The sequence below is a fragment of the Stegodyphus dumicola genome, chromosome 4 (assembly GCF_044657685.1).
Source record: "Stegodyphus dumicola isolate Sdum_Otavi_A_Nest chromosome 4, ASM4465768v1".
NCBI lineage: Eukaryota > Metazoa > Arthropoda > Arachnida > Araneae > Eresidae > Stegodyphus > Stegodyphus dumicola.
Window position 1 is genome coordinate 129,957,604 of NC_140771.1, and position 26,486 is coordinate 129,984,089.

General features: G+C 31.7%; 1 protein-coding gene across 1 annotated transcript in view; it reads left to right on the forward strand.

The window, feature by feature from the left end:
- LOC118190268 (lateral eye opsin-like) overlaps positions 1–26,486 on the forward strand; it is a 57,030-nt gene that overhangs the window by 10,543 nt on the left and 20,001 nt on the right. Inside the window, exon 2 of the mRNA XM_085815444.1 lies at positions 17,463–18,034. Within this exon, the coding sequence (XP_085671570.1) occupies positions 17,463–18,034 (572 nt within the window). The remainder of the gene's footprint in view (positions 1–17,462; positions 18,035–26,486) is intronic.

The window sequence follows — 26,486 nt, forward strand, 5'->3', positions numbered from 1 at the left end:
TCGACGTACTTTCTACGATCTTTCATATGTGTCGACAGATCGCTGCTGTGGCAATGCCCATCTTTCTCGTTACATTTCGGGGCATGGACCTTTTCCTGAATTCTTCGCACGCTTTGGCATTAGTGATACCAATGTTTGCAGTTGTGGTGAACTCGGCTCTCCGGAGCACTATTTAGCCAATTGTTCCCTGACAGAAGGCCTACACATACGATTTCCTACGCAAAATCGTCAGGCATTTTGCAAACTCTTAGTTAAGCAAAGACACCTGATCCGCAAACTAAATTGCGTAATGGAGAAAGTCTCCAGCATTGGCCTTGACCTATGTCAAGTTTAATCTAAATGGTTTTTAGGAAATATATTAACCATGTACTATCTGCTTTTTGTAGCTAGACTGTTAATAACAAATGAAATATAAGTTTGACTGCATCATGTTAGTTTGTGTGTATCGAACTCCATCTATCACCTTTTCAGGTTTGTTAGAAATTTTTATTTTTATTTTTATTTATCTATTTATATACATATATATATATATATTTTAAATTCGTAATCGATTTTGTATTATTATTATTATTATTATTATTATTATTATTATTTTAAGCTATGCCTTTACATAGTTCTGCGTTGGTTTGTTTGTACTCTACTCTTCTATCGATAGTATGCTTTTCTTATTAAGTTGATTGTCTATAAGACAATCATTATCTTAATCATTGTATCATGCTTACAAGTATCTTCATTCAGTATAGTATTATCAGTAAATTATGTTGGTATGTTCTATTGTAATGTATAGTGAGCCTTTGTACTATAACAGAAATTGTAAATGTTTATTTGATGGCATCATGTTAATCTAATTACATTGAAATCTGTCTCATGTTGTAAGAATCTGTCTACTTTTTATTTAGTACACAATTTCAATATCATTGTTTCTTGTCTCATGTTAGCTAGTTTCATTCTTAAGTCAGCAAGTATAGCATTATCAGTAAATAATTCTAGTCGGTCTGCAAATATCGCATTCAGTCAGTAATATAGTTCTGTCGATACTATAGCTATTGTTGACAATATGGATAGTTTCAGTCAGCAAGTATAGCTTTTTCCGCAAATTCTTCTTTATTTGTATGCAACTTTCTGCCTTTGTATATGTTTTTGTTTAACTATTACATATTTGAGACTAGTATTCAGTTAGCAAGTATAGCATTATCCGCATACTATGTTACTAAGTTCTATTGTACAATATGTTAGGTCAGCTCTCTAACATACCAGAAACTGTAAATGTTAGTTTGGCATCATGTCAGTTAATTGCATTGTACTATCTATCGCTGTATGAATCTGTCAACTTTTTAATTAAAAAGTAAATATTATATATATTATATAGCATATAGCATTTGTATATGTTCTTGCTTACCTATCGAATTTTGAGCCAAGCATTTATACAGATTTCATGTTGGTTTGTTTGCACTGTACTTTATTTTCTACTGTTTTTACGCATTTTTCATTTATCTACTTGTTTATAAGAAAATAATTGTTGTATGCTTTTCTTTTTATATTATATTAGCATGCATTATCATCCAGTCAACAAATCTAGCATTATCAGTACACTATGTTACTAGTATGTTCTATTGTACTATATGTTCAACTGTATTATTTCTGTCAGCTCTTTACCATACCAGAAATTGTAAATGTTACTTTGATGGTATCATGTTAGTTATTTATTTTGAACTTATCTAATGTAGTAAGAATTTGTCACGTTAGCCTGCATCGGGCTCCCAACTATTTAGCCAGTTTGTATTGTACAATTTTTTACTGAATGTAAGAACCTTATCCTACTGAGCCGACTACATCCTACTGACTTGCAAAATCTGCGAATTTGAGCAATGTACATGAATTACATAAACAAAATATTTAACTTACAGACTTTGATCTATAGATTTTGTACTACATCTATAGAATATGGACTATAGACTTTGAACTGTGAATTCTGAATATAGACTTTGAACTATAGACTTTTGTTGAAACTACAAACTACTCTTCATCACTACTATTTCTTTTCGTCGCATATTATATTCAAAACTCCGCACATATTTTAAAGAGTTATGTCATATATTATGTTAAAAATTTTTGTATTACATTCAAAATTCTGTACGTTTATAATTATGCTATTTTATACATTATGCTTCAATTTTTTTTTTACCTTCTAAACTGTGTATTATTGCAAATTATGTATTCATTTCAAATTATGTATTCATTTCAATTATGCATCATTGCAAATTTTGTATTCATTTCAAATTATGTATCTGTTTGCTAATATCAATAAACGGCTGGGATCACGTAGTGGGGAATTGGCGCTAAACCAATTAACCAAATGGTAAAGGCGTGGTGCCCGTCTTCCCCGTTCCTAAATCCTAAATCCTACTGAGCTGACGCCGTTCTCGCTCTGTATTCTGACTATCATTCTGAAATATAGATCACTTATTGCTGCTTGCTATCTCTCTATTTTTTCCAAATTTCATCACTTTCTGACCACTCCTTCTTGGTGTTGCATTTTCAATGTCGAGCAGTGTATTATAGCAAATCACCAAAATTCGCTCGCAGTTCAAAGTATAAAGCAATCACCAGCTAGAAGCCCAATAGCTCTTCAGAGTTATTATTTTATGAGAAAAACGCTAGACTTATTTGCTAAAGGAAGATATAGCTTCCCAGAAGACTTTCTAAGGGAATTAATTCGCCTTACATTTACACATATAAAAACAAGAAAACTCCCATGCCGCTACCTCTGTCGTCTGGATTTAATTAAGAGTAGGACAAGCAGTGGTCTTATCCAATAACGCGCTTATGGTGATGCTCAGTAGCAAAACAGCTGCAAGAATTGCAAATCTGTTCTTATTTTTCATTTCGTTAACTTTCAAGATATCCACAAAATAACTTTTGCTTTAAATATAATAAGCAAAAGTTTTCGAAACTTCCCAACACGTAGGCGAAAATTTGCCAAATATCGCCAAATTTGTTGCAAAAATGTTCCTCAAGTTCTTGTAGGAAGGTTTGAAACCGTCTCCGTTTCTATTTGAGTATACTCACTATTCTAAATGATATAAATTCAAAATTAAATAAATCACCTAAATTGAATAAACGTAAAATGAACAAACACGCAAAAACACGAGATAAATAAATAAATAAATAAATGAAAAAATACACCACAATACAAAAATACAAGTTGATAAAATTACACAAATAAATATTTTGTTTAAATTCCCAATAAATAATATTAATTAACTTTTAAGTGTCTCGTATAATGCAAAGCATATTTGTTTAGATATGTCATAAATATTATTTTAAATATTCTTTTGAGCTTTTAAGTGCAGGTTACCATAATAATTTAATACTACTCATAATAATTTAATAAGGTTTTAATGTAATTAGGTATTACATTTTCCTAAAATCTTAGGAATATTATATGATACTTTCCTAAAATATTAGGAAAATGGGAAATCTGAAGAAGTGAATTATTTGCGCTGCTGAAGAATTTCATTGTTGTTCAGAAATAGAAAAGCTTTCGAATAGTATTAAAGAAAATTATTGTACTTTTAAACTTCCGTTAGCAAATGAAGAGATTTAGACTTGTGCAAACACGATTTGAAATCTAAGGTAAAGATACAATCTTTCTTTTATTTTAATTAATAATTTGAAAACCTATAATAAAACTTTTTGCAGAACATTTGAAAATAGAAACATAAAATAAACTCAGTTTATAAAAACATGCTTCTTAGTAATTAAAATCTTTGTATAATGTCTTTAATTTTTAATAATATTGTAATCTAACTGAGTACTATAATCTAACAAAAATAATTTAAAGTAACTTTAACATATCAAGTTGATCATTATTAACACCTGCAGAATTGCAACCAATAAACCAATGAAAGAAATTTTTAATTTATACGTAACTTAACACATAATCCTTTGACTATTTTTTAAAATGTAAAATAGAAACTACAGCTGATCGATTATTTCACTAAATATCTAAAAGTTTGGACTAAGAGTCTATATTTTTCGCCTTTTTACTACTTTTGTTATGTTACCACAATATTAATCATCCATATTGTCTGGCAGACAGTCATTTCTCACCGTTTCTACAAATCTTGAGATATATATGCATTCTTTCTTTAATAAACTGCAATTTCTAAGAATCTCGAAGCAAAATATTTTAATTCTTTTTTTTTTTTTTATTTTTTTTTTTAGTCCAAAGGGATTTGAATCCCGAAGGACTATTAGTTTCGTTTTGGCATTTTGCGTCGGACGGATATAAATGTCGGTTCACTTTTCAAACTGTTGCCATAAAATGTTAGAGTCCTGCATTATATTTGAAGAAATTAAATAATGAAAATCTGCGTAAATGTATGTATATTTCTCACATTGTCATAAAATAACGGTACATAGAGTCATCGAATTTTGAATAACGTAATCCTCCAACGAATATGAGCATGTGGAAGACCAAATTTGAAATTTGAAATTTGTTTTATGATCGATTTCCTATTTTTTAAAACTTTGACGAATTTTTGATTAACAAACTCAAGGATTTCAAAGCGAGCAATGGCAACGTTGTGCAGAAAAAACATTTTTATCTCCAGCGCGTGAGTCTCTGTATCGGAAATTCTAAAGATATGCTCGTTTTAAAACTATTTTGCGATATTGCTGTTGCACTGGATCTTATGGTTTAAGTGCGAGGAACATGATATTTAATAAAGAAAGGTAACACACAAAATGTTAAAAAACGCCCCTTTGGACGTAATTTAAAATCTGAAACATTTCAGATTTTTTTTTTTTTTCTTTTTTTTTCAAATTATAAACGCGTTTTCATACTGTTACTCCATCCACTGCTCGCCGAAAGAGCGCGCTCCTGCTATTCGTAAAAAGCTAAAAATAATTTATTTCTGCTTTTAAATGAATGAAGTTTTCTGTGATTGTGTTTCAGAGATGTGGCAACACGCGATTATTTTTATTGTAATTGTGTTCTGAAGATAGAAGTGTGTTGTGTTTCCAGTTTGTAAGTTGGATCAAAACTAAATGTTTATGATATTTATTGTGTAGAGTTTTGATTTCAAGCTCATTCCACAAAAACGTGAACATAACACATACAGATTGAAAATCTAAACTATTTAAAAACAATATATTTACGGTTCAATAATTTACATGTTTGTTTCGTGTTTTGATAACATTCTTCATTAATGTAATTCATATTTTCATTCCTAATTCATGTATGTATTGAACTCCCAATTTCTGTAAAGCTAACTTTTATAAACATTTGCGCCATTAATATGATTAAAATTATGTATTTCATGCAATGTATTACATCGGTGCATGTGTGTTTCACATCATGTTAGCCTATTCACTGTCTAACAATGAGTTTGGTTACTTTTCCTTAGCTAATGCGTATCTAATTCACCCGTTTATAAATTCCCACACAACTAATGCTGAAGTTTAGTTGTTATATTTTTCAATATTTTTGAAGTCCTAAACGAAATGAAAATATTTAAGCATAAAAAAATGAAATATTTTATTAAGGCAAAAGTTTTTAGGGATTTCATACACAATTCTAATTTTTTTTTTTTAGTCCAAAAAGGCAATTTGAAGAACTATTATTTTCGTTTTGGCATTTTGTGTTGGTTCACTATAAATGTCCGATTCACTTTTCAAATTGCTGCCACCAAATATTATCGCCCTGTATTATATTTAAAAAAATTAAATAATGAAGAATCTGCATAAATGTATGTATGTTTCTCGCATTGTGATAAAACAACACAGTACGTAGAGCCATCCAATTTTGAATAACGTACGTTTACACCCGAATATGGGCATTTGGAATTTGATTTGTTTTATTATCTATTTCATGTTTTGTAAAACTTTAAAGAATTTTTGATGAAAAAACTCAACGATTTAAAAGCAAACAATGGAAACACTCTACGGGGGAAAAAATTATCTCTAGCCTGCAGAACTGTGTATTGGTAATTCTAAAGATATGCTCATTTTAAAATTATTTTGCGATATTGCTGTTGAACTGAATTTTATGGTTTAAGTGCGAAGAACATGATATTTAATAAATAAAGGTAACACACAAAACGTTAAAAAAACGCCCCCTTGGGCGTAATTTAAAATCTAAATTATTATTATTATTACTTTTTTTTTTTTTATTATTATTATTTTTGTACAAAGCGTTGAAATACGGGTAGTGCTATTTGTGAAATTTGCAGGAAAGTAATAAAGAGTTATTTCTTTCTTGCGAATTAAATTATTTTGGTTTGCTCGGAAATTCTAAATCTTGTTGTATCGAAATTAACTTTTCCCAACATCATGAACTGTAGGAAGCTGAAAGTTTGTCACATATTAAGAAAAACATTCTTTCCATTGACCTATTTCCCTGAAACGGGGTATTATTCTGTTTGATTATTTGTTGTTGAGTCCATATTTCATGGAAGAATGATTGCCATATCCTCAAGGAGGTAGTATTATTCTGTTGTGTTTATAATGAATGCAAAAATATATCAAACTGCATAATTTAAAAATTTTTAGTTTGGAAATTAAAAATGAAATACCATGTTTCGAAAGTAATAAAATCGAGCTCTAGAATATTTAATTCTTGTAAAGCTGTTAAAAAATTATTATAACTTTTAATTTCCATTGTTGTTATAGTGTGCTCTTAGAAAATATAGAGCCTTATTTACTTTCGTTAAAATGAAAACGTAATACAGATATTTTGTAAGCAAAGATATATAAACGAAGAGCTCTACATGAGAACATTTTCAGAGTCGGTTCAGGTTACAAGTAAAAAAAGGAACATCTGGTTGAAAAATATATTTTCAATAGCAGAATTCGCCGGCCCTCAAAAAATGAAAAATTAACTTTAAAAATTAAATTTTTTAAATTACTTTTCATTCCTAATTTTTCCCTTTTTGCGTGTAGAGAATGATCTCCCAAATTCTTCATATTATGATCTTAAATACTTTAATTTAAATTTTGTTTATTTATTATCGCTTTTATTTGCTTTTTTAAAATCATCAACTGATCGTTTACTGGGAATTTTTATATTAATACTATTAAAAACAAGCATCTAACAATCATCTGTAAGCGTTTTAACCAACTGCTTCGATATTACAACTTTCTAAACATTGTCAGCATCCTCAAAGTGATCTAATGAGATTTAATCTAATTTTTGAAAACTGCTTTAAATTATAAACCAACTGTACTTCAAATATGTTTGATTGGATAGAAATACAGAAATTGTTAATAAAATATATTTGTAAATATTAACGGAAAAGTTTCCATCCAAAAGAAGACTGAGTGAATATATAGAAGATCCAAAAGAAGACTGAATGAATATGAGGAATCAGAAGAAATAATTTAACTTGAATAAAGAATGTAATGTTTTATCAAAGCAACTTAAATGATATAATTAAATCACTCAAACCATATTATGCAACAGAAAACAATATTCAATAATCTAGTTATTGTAGAAAATTATATATAAGCATTGAAATAAATTATGAGTAACTAATTAGTAAAACTGATATGTAACATGCATAAAGCTCTGACAGTTTCATTTTTATTTTTGAGCTCGAGCCATCAGCTTTTAGCTCCTTAAGATTTTTGCGCAAGCCATATAGTTTTCTAATACATTGATCTGCTATATACCCTGTAATCCAGTTAAAAGTTATCGTGAACTTATCCAAAAAGGTGTCTCTAGGTGTCTCTAATGACGCGATGTGGAAAAAGAAGCCCTTCAAAAACCAAAAGTAGGTTTCCTTAAGGCTTTCCGAGGAATTAAAGGCGATCAGGTACCAAAAGGATACTTAATTTTATCCGATAACTTTAGCATCCACAGCTGCTGATAAAAATCTGCAGTGACTGAGTAAGCAGCGCATAAGTTAATCCGTATTTTACGAAAAGCTAAACGCAGATTGTGTTTATTTTTTAAACCAAATAACTTGACATTCAGAATGGACCTGGATGACCATAACTTTTTCATTGTTATTTACGTGAATTTGAAAAGCGATTTTCTTAAAGATTTTCCACTTTCACCGAAAATATCAAATAAATATGCAAATTATGGATTTTTTTCTTGTTACTTTTTCCTTTTATTATAATTGTTCTTTTCTTATTACATTGCTTATTTTGTGTTCATGTTATGCTACGTTTTCGTTAGAATTTCTGTAAAAGTACACTGTAAAGTAATTTTATTCCAAAATATTAGCTAAAAGATTTAGCTTTGAATTGACCAAAATTCTGGGGTGTTGCTAGAATGCAATAAAAAGTCCTTTCCTGAAAATTACATAGTCGCTCTCCGTTTATTGTCAACGTAAATAATTTTTATTAATGTCGAAAGATCCCTTAAAACATAATAATAGTAAAAATACAGGCTACGCAATGAAGAAATGAAGAATATCTGCGTATGTATAAAAACATTGCCCAATTAAATAGTAATCTTAGTTTAAAATAACGGTTTTGAATACATTTCGAAAAACTTTTTAGTTTATGAATGGAATTTTCAATTTTAAAATCTCTACATATAATAAAAGAAAGAGTCTGTCTGTGTGTGTGTCTTTCGTTCGCGCTGCGAGTAAGCTAATAGACTCACAGCTACGAAATTTGGTACATAGGTGCATCTAGACAAGAGCCAGTGCACCTCGAAGCGATTTTTTCCAAATTAGAATTAGAATTTTTTTTATTTTATGCTTTGTGACGAAATCGCGTCATTTTGAGACATAATGGCAATAGGAAAGCGAGATTATACTCTACACACTCCATTTTCACATCGCCATGAAACGTAGGCACTTAGCTATTTTACGAACTTAAAATAAATTTCGTGTTTCAATAAATCGATTAAATACGAATTTATTTAACAAAGGGAGCTTAACACCTTTTCAACGGGATTTTTTCTAAAAATGTACTGTTTATTTTTCTTTGAATTTTGGACACGTTAAACTTTCATCCTTGCGACTGCTTTTACAAAAGGAATTTTGGGAAAATGATAATATTTTGTATTTTTAAAAAAATTTTTAAATGAAGCGTCCGAGTACACTTCTCACATCTTTAAAAATGTGATTTTGACAACAATTTTCCTGTCTTATTGTTGTTGATAGATTTTTGATGAAATTGCATCATTTTGAATAGTTTCATTCTCTTAGAAATATGGGTTTGGCAACAATGTTTCATCGTATTTCTTATGTCACTGTTTTTAAGAGACTGGCATATTTCATTGTCATTTTATATATTTATAATACATTTTTATTGATTTTTTTTTGATAAAGTTGTTCTGCAGAGTAAAATTCTGCGCGGAATTTTATGTTTCTTGAGTTGCTTTCATGTTATTTTTTGCTTATTTCACTGTTTGTAAGATATTGAAAAGTTTTGCATGATTTTTTTTCTTCAACGGAAAATTGGTTAATTTTTTTATTAGGATAATTAATATTTGTATTAAGGGATATAGCTTATTTCATTGTAATTTTTTTCTCTTGAAAATATAAGATAAAATATCATTAATTATACTTTGCTTTTCAGAATTTTTCGTTTTTTGCATTCTTTTATGTTATTTATTACTCATTTCACTGTTTTTAAGATATTGAAAAGTTTTGAGTGATTGTTTTTAGGAAACGAAGTTCTTAACCTCCTTTATACCATTTGAGTTCTTAAGATTTTGCAAAGGGTAATTTATTTATTAGGATAATTAATATTTGTATTAAGGGATATTGATTATTTCACTGTAATTTTGTTATACGTAATAACTTTTTTTATGAAGTTGTTCTGCATCGTAAAATTCTACGCAGTTTTTAAATTTAACGTCATCAGCCATTTTTCCGGTACATTTAAAAGCCAGACGAATAGTATTTAATATAATTTTGTTTGTTATTGCCAGTTTTTGTACTATTGCTTCATTTCTGATACTCATCCTACCCGAAAATGTAAATATTTATTCTTGAAAATGAAATACATAACCTGCGATTGTCTCGCAAATTTTAACCTTTATATATCTACTTTAATAAAATCAGCCTCGTAGTCATAGCGTTTCCATGCATTGAATATTATTTGAGTTTTATTAACTTTATCAGTTATTCAGAAAAAAGCTGCAAAATCAGCTGCAAAAAATAAGCGTTAAATAAAATGTTCTTAGTTTTCTTCACAAACAAACTTAACTCAAGGAGTTTAACAGAAAATTGTGTTCATGTTTTATGAAATGTTTAATATCAGTGGCACTACATACAATACTTCCAAAATGCGCCATGATATGATTTTGAAGCTGTCAGTATTACCCTACTATACTGACAATTAAACAAATTTTTTACTTCTTTGATTATATTTTACAGCGATAATGAAATTGGATCTGCTTAGAATTTGCCTCAAAACAAATATTTATCTCCATTCAAAACAGCGTTTACCTCATAATTAGAATAGAGTTTGTCTCATTAAAAGACATGTATTTGTTTATCTAATGGGCAATGTCAAAAGAAGTACACCATGTAGGTAGCTTTCCAAATTAATCTTCAAAATTTCAGAGTGCAAAATTCATTGTTAATTATTAATTTTTTTAATATTTAATCTTTCATAAACAACAGGTTAGAGATCATAGAATATGTAAAAAGATTATTAAAAATTGCATAGTTCTCAGAAATTAATGTTAGATAGAGCAGAACTACAAATAACAAATGTACTGCCAAAAGCAAAAAATTATCATCCTTTGCATGATCATTTTAAAGCCCCTTTATTTTTCTTCCATAAGAACGCCAAGAACGAGTGAGTAATAAAACTGATAGTCCCTAGTAGGAGAACACGTTAAGTATAATTTATGGAATACTTGATAAAATAAGTATAATGAATGTAAAAGTTCAAATGCTTACTGACTACATAAAATAATAAAATAATGGTTGTTAGCTTTGATGATGATTTTAAATACTTTTGGTGTCATAGTCTTTAAAAGTAAAGTGTATCGCCTATTCGCCTCCAAGAATCAAATTCTTGATGCAATTATTAATTTAAAATATGGCATAAAACCCATTAGAGCAGATTTTAAATATAGTACTATCGATTTCGTGGTTGACTATGTATAGATGTCCCTTCTTCAGGAACTAAAATAAAATTGCTTTCATAAATGGAAGAAGCGGCAACCATTTTACATGAAAACAGGGAAAGAAGCAAGCGAACATAAAAGTAATACCATGTATCGAGTAAATAATAACGAAACGTGATCATGTTAAGATATAAAGTTTTAAAAACCGTCGTGGTAAACCAAAATTACCAGGCATTTTCATTCACGTGATCTGGCGTTTCACCATATATAAGAGCTTTAATTTATTTTTCATGCAGTTTATCTAATGCGTAATAAGTCTCGTGTGGTCCATAAGATCATTGTCCGTCAAATTATAAGCGTAATTGCTTAACAGATTGAGAGATATAAAAACAGTAAACATATTTCTTAATTAATTGTTTCTCTACTTCATTTTTAAATATATCTAATTGATGTAATTTATTACTTATTTAAATTGTAGTATCAAACTGATAACTTTTTTGAACATTTGAAGCACTGTTATCATTAATAAAATATTTTTCTATAGCTCTATCTCTGGCACCCAATTTCCATATTATTTTACAGTTAGGTACTTCCGTAAAAAAGCTTTTGGTTTTTAAAACACTTGTTTACCTTTCTTTTACATCCCGTTCAATGATACAAGAATTCCTTGCAAACGGGCTGGCTGCAACTGAAAGTTTCAGTGGTTTTTACATGTGCAATCTGAATACAACCAAGTTTCCCTTAGAAATTCTTTCATGAAGGCTCCTCTTAAGCAGACAAACTTATTGCTTTTTGCCATAACCTGCACAATTCAAACATGCTAACATGGCTAATTTTAACTGAAATCTAGTACTCTTTCTATGCTGCAATTTTTATATTCTATTCTTCTTAACTGGCTTTATAAAATAGTGATGGCCAATTAAAATAGATAGACAAGCATGAGATAATTAAATTAACCATTTGAAGGCCGGTCGAAGTTTCTTATTAGTGATTTGAAACTCTATTCTATCACTGACGTTTCTCGAGCTTTGCTTGCTTACACTAGTGCTTTGTCAGCTGAGTCATCTAAGCGTATCAACCGCTCTAAACATTAATAGTTTATTACGGGTTCGTTTCTTAGATAATGGGCTGATTTGACTGCCTGAGGTTTCTATGCCTTCCTCCTACTAACATTAATACCAAACTGTTATCCATGAAGTGAAAGCATCCCTTTGGATCTGAAACAAACTTATTGTAGAATGCTGACAGGAAAACAATTTTGCGTAAAGTTGAAAAGAAAATGGCTTAAACTAGTTTATCATTCAATTAAAGCAGAATATGCGATTATGATTTTATCCAATCATACCAGTCGATTGCTAGGCATATCAGAAGTGCTCGCTGTTAGGTATGTTTCTCTTTTATATACGTGCTGGATTTTACACGAAAATGTAGACGTTAGAATATGACTAAAATGCATCTAATTTGCATCGCAATTGCTGATATTGCTTTCTTAACCTTCATAGCAAGAAAATACTTCTCTCACAAATATATGCATACTGCCATATATAAAGCATTATTAAATAACACCCCTTTCTTTTAAGAAGTAGGTACCGTTATTATGCACGCAACTTCCACTAATCATATCAACTTTTTCGTACCTTACTGAGAGTTCAATTACGCTGAATTTCTCGTAACTCTAATTGCCGTTCTTTCTAGATGACATTCCTCATTGCCCTAGGATGGAATCTTAAAAAGTTTTTTTTTTTTTTCTTTTCAAGAACAAAACATTTCAATACAATCTTTGCTGGGTTGAAAGTTTAAAAGGTATACTAAGCCAAATGGTGAACTATGACAACTTTAATAAAGGGCTCGCTCGCACTTTACCTTAAAACTTTTATCTTTAAAAATAATCTATCAAAATGTAATTGAATGTTTTACTTCCAACGAAATCAGGAAATGCGAATAATTGTGTTTACACAAAAAAAAAAAAAAAAAAAAAAAAAAAAACGCTTTAAAATTACATAAATAGAAAAACGTAAAGTATCGCAGAAATTACATAAAATAACCAGTAAATTTAACTATGCCGCACAACTTATACCAGAAGCTAACACGTGGCATTTCTTATTTTTTGTCAATTCATCTATGAGATTCATTGACCGAGTGATGAGTGTTCAAAAATGCTTTTAAATAATGTTTAGGATTACGTTACCTTCAAGATTTCTCATTGAAAGAAATTGCCATTAAATCTTAAATAAGTACCTTAGTCAAAGAAGATTTTGTTGTGGAAATACTTTGAGCTTTAAGGCTCACTCAGTTTTGCATTGCATTCACTTTTGGATCTAGCATCGGCTAATCAGCCACTGCTTTTATGTTTCATTCAGTTTGGGTTTGATAGCCTCAATTTAAATTTTAAAGTAATTTAGAAGTAATTTACTTATAGACAATTTGAATTTAACAAACATTCTCTATTCGTAAAAAGCAAATTAAAAGCAAATTTAAAGTTAATTTAAATTAAATTTAATGCAAACAAATAAAAGATTAATGTTCTTGCGAACTCATCTACAATATCATTTAAGTTCTGAGAGCATATGAAAATCAATTGCAAGTATCAAATTCATGAATAAATATAAAATTACAAAAATTATTTAATCCTAAAAAAGTCTATTTAGAAAAATGCTCAAGTGAATGATTGTTGAGCAGGCAGGAGACAGACTTATCTAGAGGAAGTTGCTTCCAAACCTAACTCTTCAATCATTCAATTCGTGTTTCGTCATCCATGTAGGCAAGAGTAAAAGTTAAAACCAAAAGCAATACCAAATGTGGTGAATTACTAAAACGAAATTTAAACAAGGGGGATTTTGAGAAATTAGCAATTAACAGACAAGAATTAAAATGAAAATTAAAAATAAGAGTAGAAAACCTATTTTTTTAGAAAACAAAAGTAGTTTAGAAACTCTTGCCCACAGAAACTTCCCCTACACGAATTATGCATATAAATTAAAAGAAACTAGACATTATATATATATATATTTAAAAGTGATACGCTATTTGTAGTGATTTGACGCAAAATCGCAAAACGAAAACAATACTCCTTCAGGGACAAAGCCCCCTTGGACTAAAAATCTGAAAGCTTTCAGATTTTAAATTACGTCCAAAGGGGCGTTTTTTTTTTAACGTTTTGTGTGTCACATTTATTTATTAAATATCATTTTCTTCGCACTTAAACCATAAAATTCAGTCCAACAGCAACATATTGCAAAATAATTTTAAAATGAGCATATTTTTAGAATTTCCGACACACAGTTCCGCGCGCTGGAGATAAAAAGGTTTTTTTCCCCCCGCAGAGTGTTGCCATTGCTCGCTTTTAAATCTTTGAGTTTGTTAATCAAAAATTCGTTAAAGTTTCACAAAATATGAAATAGATAATAAAACATATTCCAAATTTGGGCTTCCAGGTGCCCGTATTCGGGTAAAAACATACGTTATTCAAAACTGGATTGCTCTAGGTACCGTTGTTTTATCACAATGAGAGGAACATACATGCATTTATGCAGATTCTTCATTATTTAATTTCTTTAAATATAATATAGGGCAATAATACACTGAAGTACCACTGAATTAGGGATAGACATGGCTATGCAACATTTTTAGTGCTGCGCTCGCATTTATGATTACGTGAGGGCGTTATGTTAACTGCATGAGCTCAGTACTATGGTTGTTATTAATCAGTTGTTTCAATTGCTAATATGGGTAAAACTTGTGGTTCATACACCTTCGATCGCGGGCAGGTAGTAGACACTGGAATTCGGCACAATTTTGCGTGTTAGTATTAATAAAATCGCTGCATTGCACGAAACTCTAATTCTTTTCACATTAAAATGTTCGTTAATTTGACTTTATCTTCTGGTGAAAATTAATTATCTAATACGACTCTCTATACCTAACATTCTGTCTACAGAAATGTTCGTCTCCATTTCCATCATCGGTCTAAAGACAAAATTAACTATGTAATTTTGAGTTATTATTCTATAAAGAATCGTCTTTTTCGACTTGTTTATTATTAAAATTCATTTACACCTTGAAATAAGCTTGTAGAGTCCATTAGGCTGTTCGAAGCATGAAAAACGAAATATTAGCCGGAAGTCAAAATCTATATCTCTGACTGCTAACATGACCTGCTAGCAGTCAGACTTCCTAGCTGCTCGTATCGCAAAATATGCAATGCAGAAGGCAACACTTCCTTTTTTCTGTCCCACTTAAAAAGCGATTAAGAAGCAGCCGTCAGATCTAGGTGTAGATAAATTATCGTCCACCCTATTTTAATTGGGAGTCACTTGTAGTGGCCTTTTAGATATTCAGGAGCGAGAAACGAGAGAAAGCAAGCTGCGTTCTCACTCGTATTCGAACTCCGGGATTTCTGACTGCTAGCCGAACGTGCTACCACTTGCATCACAAGCGCAAGCAGACAGAAAAGCGAAAATTCCTTATAAACTCTGTCTTTGCTATCAGCTTCAACAAAGCTTATGAAACATGATTAAATTAAAAGGACATGAAATAATACATTTTCTTGCTACCTGCAGTATTAAGTAAGAATTTTGTTTCAAATAGTTCATACAAAAATGTCAAACCTAAAGTAAAAACAAACACTATAAGTGTTTAAAAGTTATTTGTTCTGAATTCCACTTTGAATCTTTTAATGTAAGAGGTTCAAATAAATTAAATTATTAATTTATTAGTATCTGTTTGCCGTAGATGATATCCACAACAGAGCACTGTACGTAAATATGAAAAAGGAAAGCCGTAATAAAGATCATGTGACTCAGAATTCAGTTATTTAAAAATTACTAATAATTATGGGCATCAACTCAAGACGGCGGACGTTTGAAAAATAAATGGAGATGATAGAGACTAATGAAGAAGCAAAAGCTTCTGTAAGCACGTGAACTTGTGATACACTAAAAGGAACCATAAATATTAAACCTACTTTTTCCACAGAAAAAGTAACTGGTAATACCATTTTTTTTTTAATTATTAGAACGGTTCCTTGGATTAGGAAAACTGTCATATTTTCTTTATGACGTCATCTTTCAAGCCATGAATTTTACGTTTGATTTTTCAAACCAAATAAGAATAATCCTAATTATTTGACAAAATAAATTTTAAGATCTAGAATATTCGAAAGCAGTAAATTTTAAAGATATGTTTAATTCTGTTAGTACTATGGAGAAGAAACACTTAATAGTTACGATTTCTGTTAAAACATGAGCTGAAAGAAATGGGAAGAAAAAGCAGTTGTCATTTAGAAGAGACAAAAACGGATTTAGCCTGAAAAATTGAAGTAAGATCAGCACCGCGGGGACCAGCACGCCTCCGGAAAGGGAAACCGTGTCGTAATTTTTAAGATAAGTTGGCTAGATTCTCATAGCATACAGGACCGAAGCTAACTTTTTACAACCCAATGCAATCTCCGTTGCTTTTAATTTTGTCCCTAAACTCTAAAATTTTACCACCCCTAAATTACCCGCCCGATACGATCGAGCTAGTTCCACCAGCTCTGGTTACATTGTCAGGACTGCTATCTCTTCGAATTGCCTTGGGAAACATCTAGAAATCCTGAATGGGAACAGGGAGCTTACTCAAGCTATGTGTTCATGTGTCCGTTTTCGTGTGTGCGTGGAATAGACAACACAAAGACGAAGGATTAACCTTTATTTCTCACAGCGTACAGGCGCTCGCGCACTTCGGGATAAAGAGACCAACACTTTTGGTCTAAAAGGTAAAATTAAGAAATAACTAACTTCACTAAATAAGAATTAAACTTAAATTCTGTACAGAGACTTTATAGTGATGATGATAGTGATGATTGGCCTTTTGACACTACGTATGTAGTGAACGAAATGCAAATACTACAATAAGCCTATTATATCAGCAGGAACTAAGTTCTGGCCTTAAAGGCAGACATGAACTGACTGAAAAGCACGCGCGTAGCAGGGTAGCAGGAAAGCTCTTCCCTCTTTAGGCTAAAAGCCACTTCTTAAAAACCTATATAGTTTGTAGACTCATTAACATAAAATTCCTATTCGCGCTTATTCTGGCCGGAAATGGAAAATAAGAGAGGATAGCAAAGTTTAAAATAAAATAAACTTTAGTAAAACTTAAAGTCCTTATAACATATGCTTATAAAAGTTACATCCACATATGCAGCTTATGTATGCGGGTGGACATGAAAGCTCACTGCTGTTTACTCGTTTGGTCATCGACCGAGTTCGGGATTAAATGATCTAATCTTTCCGCCGATAACCCTTGTTATATAGCGGAACGATATATAACTGCAATAATGAACAATTAGCGTATGTAAATATATATATATATATATATATGCTTTAGTTTTACTATTCTTTGCATTAAAATTATTCTAACATTTTATTTTCTTCCACAGGACTTACCTCGAGCTGAGAAATTCTATCTATATGATGCTTTCCTGGAACCTTACGAAAAAAATGCTTCCTTAATAGATCTTCTCCCAGAAAGTATGCTCCCACTGGTTCATGAGCACTGGTATAATTATCCACCTATCAAGAGCATGTGGCACTATATTCTAGGTGTCGTTATTATCATCTACGGTCTGGTTAGCCTACCAGGTAATGGAATGGTATTATATCTCATGGCTTCAGTGAAGAGTTTGAGAACACCTGCAAATCTAATTGTTATGAACCTAGCCTTTTCGGATTTCTGCATGATAGCGTTTATGATGCCTGTAATGGCACCCAACTGTTTTGGAGAAACGTGGATTTTAGGTCCACTCATGTGCGAAATTTATGGCATGGTTGGATCTTTGTTCGGTTGTGGTTCGATCTGGAGCATGGTTATGATCACATTGGATCGTTATAACGTTATTGTACGAGGGATGTCTGCACCACCTCTGACTCGACTTAGAGCCTTTGGTAATATTGTCTTCATATGGTTTTGGTCTATACTCTGGACAGCAGCGCCATTTTTAGGTTGGAGCAGGTAAGATAATTCATTAAATATTGATTCATTTAATTTTGTCAGAAATTTTCTTTCCTCCCTGATAAGTTTGCCTTGGTCCTTGACAGTTTCCCATTAAAACTTATTCTAACAAGTAGGGGTTTTGTCATTCTCCTTTTACTTTGAAAATTGCAAGAAAATTCTTCTGTTTGACTTTTAAGTTATTATTGTCTTTTCCTTACTGGATTTTAAAAATATATGGATGTCACAATAGAATGAATAATAGCTTTCCAATGAAATAGACATTTTTGCGGGAAGCCTTAGACCTTCCTTTTCTACAGCAGATATGACAAAACAATAATATCATTTCTCTTGGTATAAAAAAAGCTTCCCAGATTATCAAACCTACTAGAGTTATTCTTTATTGTGATGTCTCTCGTCTTGTGAATTTCATAAGACGTGCCTTTGGTGGTTTCAGGCTAGCAAAAAATACCTGACATTAAACTCCATAATAATTTTAGAAGAAAAATTATATAAAATTTACCTTAAGTTACACGAATTTCATTGAATGCGCCAAAAAAATTAAGTAACAATATATTCTTGAAAGTACAATCATAGGGCTTGCAAACAATGATTAATTTTAAAACAAATGTGTTAAAGATGTAGAGTCATTAGGTTATTTCGACGCAGGAGACATGAAAAATATATGCAAAGCCTTCGCCAGGACTCGAACCTCTCAAATACGCACCGAGCGTGCTGACTATTACACCACGAAGGCATGCTAAAAAGGCGGAAGAAATACCTTATATACTCCCCCTTTTAAAGGGCGAGTGGGGATTAGGGTACCCAATCGTTAAAATCCTGGTGGTGGAGAATCGTCATCCACCCCCTTTTTTTTTAGTTCGGGCGGTGAAAAAAATGAGCAGTGTTCTTGCCGGGACTCGAACCTCAGACCTCTCAAACATGCACCGAGCGTGCTGACCATTACACCACGAAAGCATGTTAAGAAGGCGGGAGAAATACATTATAAAGAGACATTTAAGAGAGCAGAAAGTAACTGCCATATCTAAAATTTCTTTAATGAACATAATTAAAATCACTCAATTTAAAAAAAAAAATTATGCATGTTATTTTCCACCGTTAGATGTAAAGAATACGGAAAAAGTAACACAGAAAGAAAATCACTGCCTCGAAACGTAAAAACCTATTCTTCCTAATCCCGACATTCAATTCCTCTAAATTTCTGTCTGATTTAAAAATCTGTTCTCTTCCTTTTATAAAATCCCAAGCTGCCGACGGTAAAAAATTAAGCTTTTTGTTATAAAAAATCCACCATTTTTTATGACTCATTATAGTTAAAATATCGAAGAGATTTTGAAAATCAAAATTTTACGATGATTAATTTAATCTTAACGAAGAGTTTTTGAGAAATGTTGAACATTAAATAGAAAAAAAAATGTGAATATAATATTGAAAAAATTCCTTTGTGACATTTTATTGTTCTCAAATACGCATGTATGAAAACTTTCAAGACAATCAGATTGATAAAAGGGAATCAAATATTTATTTCAAGATTCGATCCAAGCAGAGGAATTAAGTTAAATAAAGTTGTGTAACGTACGGTTGATTGTATTATAAATTCAAAAAGAATGATGTCAGTCAATATTAGCTGCTGAATACCTACAGATAATCCTGAAAAGAATAGTATATATGAAGCAAACATTTTGACGAAAATTGGTAGCATTTTAAAATTTGAAAATGTTACTAAAACAGGCCCTAATTACCATATACAGTTACATTCATGTTTTCAGCTGTCACTTTACATCAAATCTGCAGTTATTTTTTTTTTTATGCTTATGTACTTATATACGATTAGAATACGACTTTGCAGTTTTTTGTGCATTGTTAACATACCGACACAGTTTATAATATTACATCTGAAGCAAATAGCTTCATTGCTTTATCGAAACAGCTTCCTTATTGCTTCAATAAAGTTGTAAGAAAACCAATCATACTGTGTACACTTCTCTTAAATTAGTGACTGCTTATTAATTAATTGCATATGTTTATGTAAAAGCAAATAGTTACTGCAGTTGATTCTCATTTGGTATCCAAACTCCAGATTTGTATAATTCTCAAACCTGTGCCTTTATTTAGTTCGGTATTTATAACTATTGTAAAATTTATTACTGTTTTCATCCTTTCTTCATCGTATCTAATCAGCGTATCATTTACTTTATGAAACTCATATAATTTATCCAGCAGTGTGAAGCATTGTCTTATAATAAGATGATATTTAAAATTTCGCTATTTTCTGACGGCATTTTTCAAACCTTAAACTTCTTTAGTTTCATTTAGTTCATATTTACAAAAACAATGTGTATCTTCTTGCTAAAATTGTTGTAAAAATACGAACAAACGCTAAGAGCAGACAAATGAATTACTCACCTTAATTAACAAATAAAGTAAAAACAAATGAAACTCATAGACTAAAATGTAAGCAAATCAATATTCTGCATTTATCTATTCATTTCATAACTTACATATTCATCGCAAGAATTTGACATCTGAGGACACTTCTGAAAATCTGGAAAATCGTAGAACAGCCGTGCATCGCCAAATATCGTTATATTTCAAGTACACTGGTGAAATAAACTAAGAGAATTTTCATATTTGGATCTACGATCTCCAGAACTACTGGAGAGATTTTAATAAAATTTGGTGTGAACATACGTTGATATAATACAAACAAAATAAACATTCAACAGTTATAATAGATACACATATTCGTGTTTAACACTGATGGGAGTCTGAAGGTGTGAAACAGCGGTTGAAGAAGACACAAAAGAAATGGGTTAATAAGCAGTATGGTCCCCTCTTACAGCCATACAGGCCTCGCAGTGTGATGTCATACTGGAAATAAGACATTTATAAGTGCCTGTGGCAATTGGTCCCACACATCCAACAAAGCTGTTTTCAGTTCCTGGATGGTTCTCGGAGGGGGGTTGCGAGTTGCAATCGCCCTCCCCAGAGCGTTCCAAAATGCTCTTAAGGTTTGAGATCTGGAGACCTGGCTGACCAATTCATCCGGCGAATATCCTCACTCTCGAGAAATTCTTTGACCACAAGAGCTCTACGTGGCCTCGCGTTATCGTCCTGTAAGATGAACTCAGGGCCCACTGAACCCCGGAAAAGTCGAACACAGGACTTCAAGACCTCACTCCTATACCTCACATCAGTCACAGAGCCTCTGCCAAAGACGTGGAGAGGTGTGCGGCCATCCAAAATGATGCCTGCCCAGACCATTACACCGCCACAATTGTTAATTTCGCGGATAGTGGAGGGTAGGTAGCGGGTCCGTGGCTCTCTCCATATGAAAGTACGGCGAGAATCGATGTTTATGCTAAAACGGGACTCGTCGGTGAACAGAAGGGTCGCCCATTGCTCCCTACCACTATCACTATGCTGCCTGCACCATGCTAATCGGACTCTCCTGTCCGTAGACGTGAGCGGAACGCAAACAGACTGTCTTCTGGCAACAGATTGCCAAACAACTCTCTCTCATTCAGTCTTTTGGAAGCAGTCACTTTGTTACAGAGGCTCCTGTGGTTGCATACAGATCCCGAGAGAGCTGAAAAGCTGTAGCCCCTCTGTTACGCCTCGCTAAAATGGACAAGTAACGATCTTCTCTGGCCGTCGTGGCTCTTTGACGACCTTGCCCAGGTTTTCTCTCGATGGATCCAGTACCCTGGAACTGTTTCCATAGGTTAACACGACGCTGGGCGTTAAATTGAACTCTCTGCATATCTGGACTTGCGATTGGCCTGCATCTAACCTCCCCACAATTCACCACCTCATTCCATCATCTAAACGTTGGTGGTTACTCATGTTTACTGTTGCGATGTGAATTTAACCGATTGCTGCAAGATAACACCAAGAAATTCGCCGAGGTGTGCTAGCGAACGCAATTCATCTTACCCTTCACGCGCTTATAAAGCTTGCTTTTCTGCTGGCTCCGTCTACACACACATGTAAGCTTACGTATTTGCCGTACGAGATTTGCATTTTTATCTAGAAGCAGTGGTTTTTCCTTCAGTTCAGTTCTTTTCATGCAATTCGATAAAATATGAAAATTCTCTTAATTTATTTTACCAGTGTATTTTCCAGTGCTAGAATCCCACAGTGTATCAGTATTTGAGCTGTTGTCAGCAATCGATGTCAGTAAATCGAAACAAGTTATATGTTTGTACTTTAACATATGTTTGTTCTTGTTTGTAATTGTCGTTTAGCAGCTTCAAGAGGTTGGTTGAAATATTAAATTGGAACTTTGCATACACATTATGTACATGTTTCTAATGTCTTTTCGTTATGTGAGCGCATATTTTCCTTACGTGAATCGTACGTACTAGATTTTCCACGCTTATTTGTCGGAAGCGGAGGCTATAAAAAATTTAAAGGGGGTTTCACTGCCAAGGAAGTAGAAGACAGTACAAGTAAGAAATTTATCTGAAGCATAAAATAGAAGAGAAACTTAAAATCGGAAAGTTAGTTTCATGTCCATCTCTCAAATTAGAAGGCAGCCTTTAAATTAATCCAATTACATATCGATAATGAACTTGTCTTTATGATGAATAATTATCTTTTACCAAAACATTTTGTCGTCAAGCTAGGCAAGAAATTTTTGAGTGAAAGTTTCACTCAGGTTGATTCAATGCAGGGCCCAGGTTTGGATCCTGCGTTATACTTTCTGTACTCTCATGACTTTTTCAAATCAAGTTGTCACTACAGATTGTTATGAAACGATAACTAATAAAATATCAGTAAAAAACATATTTCAACTTCCTTCTGTTAGAATATATTCGCTTACGAAAATAAATTTAACATCAATTCTTTATTTGATTTTATGCAGCCATTATGGATTTGATGATTGAAGAATGAGAACGAAGAAACCTTTTAAATGCTTTTGTTGTCAAACAATTTATTGCATATTAAAGTGTAACCGTCCTTAATCAATCTCTTTGTTGCCAGTTTTACCATGTGTGGATTGCATGTTCTCTTAAATGAAATCTCATCAAAGACATTATTTTGGGAACATTTCAAAAATTGAGGAAGGAAAACAGGGATTTGTTTATTTAGTTAAGATCTAAACATTTTATGAATTCCCGAATTCAGTCACGAAATTTTCGGAATGCACTGCATACAGTGGTGGATTTATAAAGTTGGAGATCCACTTCGCCTGAATTCTTAAAGCAAACACTGCGTTCATTATTGTTAAAACTTCATTAATCTAAATATGAGAGGTTCATATATTAAGATGGCTCTCGCGATTAAGATTTTGCTTGACTAAAAATGTCTTTGAGTGCATAGATAAATTATTTAGTCCGTCATTAATTACGCTTCACCGACCCAAGCTTTGGTTAAGGATAGTAATATCTCTGAGCTTCGAGTGATAATAGGATTTCTTTGAATAATCACTGATGCTCTGTGCTTTACTAGAAACCGCTCATTACCTAGAGAGTTTAAAATTAGACCATTTGCGGATTACCGTAAGGACTTTAAAACAAAGTTTTATACAAAATTTTAACACTCAGCTGCAAAACTGCCACTTTTGGCTACTGCATGATGAAAGATTGCAGTCTCATGCCATTTGCGACCGTTTAATTATAATGTGTGATGATATTTCCTTCCCACATCTCTTTCTTATTCTTTAATATGTCCCGTCCATCTTTATTTCTAGTCATAATTAAGTGATATCATTTATCTTGAACAGGAATGCTTTTGAAAATGGTCAAGAGGCATCGGCTTTTTTCTTTGTCCTCAGCAGCAAACTCATTTTAAGCGAAACATGGTCATGATCTGAACCCTGCATTGCATGTCTTTTATGTAGGCACTAAGATGATAACATAAAAGAACTTTTGATAGTGCATGCAGATAATGCTCATCTTAATATTAAATGGGACTTAAAATTTATAATAAAAAATAAATAATTTTAATAATTCCAATAAAAAAATCTGAAAGGTATCATATTTTAAATTACGTCCAAAGCGGCGTTTTTTTTAACATTTTGTAGGTTACCTTTAGTTATTAAGTATTATGTTATTCGCACTTAAACCATAAAATTCAGTTCAACAGCAGTATCCCAAAATAATTTTAAAATGAGCATATCCTTTAGAATTTCGGATACACAGTCTCACGCGCTGGAGATAAAAATGTTTTATCTGTACAACGTTGGCATTGCTCGCTTTGAAATCCTTGAGTTTGTTAATCAAAAATTCATTAAAGTTTTACAAAATATGCAAACAATAGTAAAACTTCCAAATTAGGGCTACAAGATGCCCATATTCAGTGAAAGATTACGTTATTCAAAATCTGATGGCTCTAGGTACGGTTGTTTTATCACAATGCGCGAAACATACATACATTTATGCAGCTTCTTCATTATTTAATTTCTTTAAATATAATACAAGGCGATAATATTTGGTGGCAACAATTTGAAAAGTGAAACAATGCAAAAAATGAATCGACGCAAAATGCCATTAATAGTCCTTCTGGGCAAACTGCTCCTTTGGACTAATAAATAATACAATTTTTAAATCATCTCTTGTTTATTGTTGTTGGTCTCTTGATAATTTTTTAACTTTTCCTGGCAGAATTAATATCATCTTTTTGTTAAATTATTTTTATGCAATATACTGAATTTTGTGACACTTGCCTTGTTGATTTCTACTCATTTCATATATGCAGCTGAAAATAAGTTTTCACATTTATCTTTGAAATGTGCATGGTTATTTAGATGTGGAAATCAGTTTCATTTGCCAAATTTGTTTCTTATAATTTATTAATTGCATCAAGCTTTATTTCATAATGCTTTGGAATTGTTGATTGCACTTAATTTTCAAAAGATAACTACTTAAAATTATTATTGCATTAAATAATTGAAATTAATATTTTTTGAGAAAATAAAATTTTCTGACTTTTGTATTATAAAGCATTCAACTTTTAATATTTTGATTCATTAATTTTCTATCAAGCTCTTTTATTAAACACGCAAAATTCAAAATTAAAATCGAATCGTTTTCTTATATACTAATGACTCGTTGGTGAGCATCATAAAATATTAATGAAATTTGTTCTGAGATTCAAAAATTAGTTTTTTTTTTTTTTTTTTCTGATTAAGTATTTCCTTAGCTAGAATGGTAATTTGAAAGTAATATTTTTAACAGTTTTTAATGTTACTGAAATTATAAAATTAACAATATAATTGAAATATTATGAAAATATTATATCTTACATTTTATTTATAATTTCTAAAAAATAATGTTTCTCTAAGGCTAATGCTTTTAAAATTTAATTGCGATAAGTTTAAAAATCATTATAATAGTGTGAGCAAAGTTTTTAGTTTATGTAGTAAATGCTATTTTTATTAGAAAACAGTGAAAAACGCATGGAAGTCAGAGCTCCGATTCCTGTCTCTCGTACTTCTCAATTTTTGAGATAAATTGTTATGCTGAATGGAGTGCATCGGAGCAACAAATGAGAGGGCTTGTGTGTTAGTTAACTCAGCTATGTAACTGAATTACAACTTCAACAGAAAATTCTTTTCATTTCGAAAACTGAATTGTAATAGTAAGTAGGTCTTAAAAATCATTTCTCACTTGTGAAGGCATGCCTATCTTTCCCTGGTAAACAAACCCTTTGATGGAGATTCAGACTTAAAAGGAAAGAAAAGCCCTTAACCGCATGGCGCAAACTTATTTTTTAGGAAGGGCAATGAGTTTACGAGAACTCATAAATTTTTCGTTCTTGAAAAAGTTCTTGAAAGCACTAGAAGTGATCACCCTAGTCGTGCATGTCCAGTTTTCTGACGGAAAAAAGGACCTGCAGCTTTTTGGAATGATGTAACTAAATACAGGGAACGACAATTATCTCTTATACAGGACCTTACATCTGTTCGCAGCTCACAGATCAATTTTCGAATTTGGGAGATAGTATTCCCCACTGTCTTGTTGATAGCTAAAATTATTTCGACAGAGAACTGTACTCAGGAAAGCGCTAAATGATTTTCTCTTTATTTACATGCTTACACATTTCCGTCGAAAATTCTTTCCATATTCTCCCACTGTGTGTAGCATTCTCCCTATTCTCATGAGTGAGTTTTTACTGTTCCTTCTTTCCTGCATTGTTGTGCTGGAAAACGAATGGGCTTCGTTTCTATTATCCCTTAAAGTAGTTAATATCTCAAGGGCTAATATACAGTAAATTTAACGAGAAGCTAGACTCCGCGTCGTACCCTTCTGATGTTGGCCAATTATGTTTGACTTGAAAATGACGTCATTTATAGGCGAGTAATCGTGAATGGCTGACGATGTAAACGTGAATGTGTTCATATAGTTTTATAGTCTAATCTTATTTTCTTTTATAATCTCACGTTTTCCATACTATATTAGATTATTATGCCTTCTGAAAGTAACTCCTGGTGCTGCTTGTTTTTGTA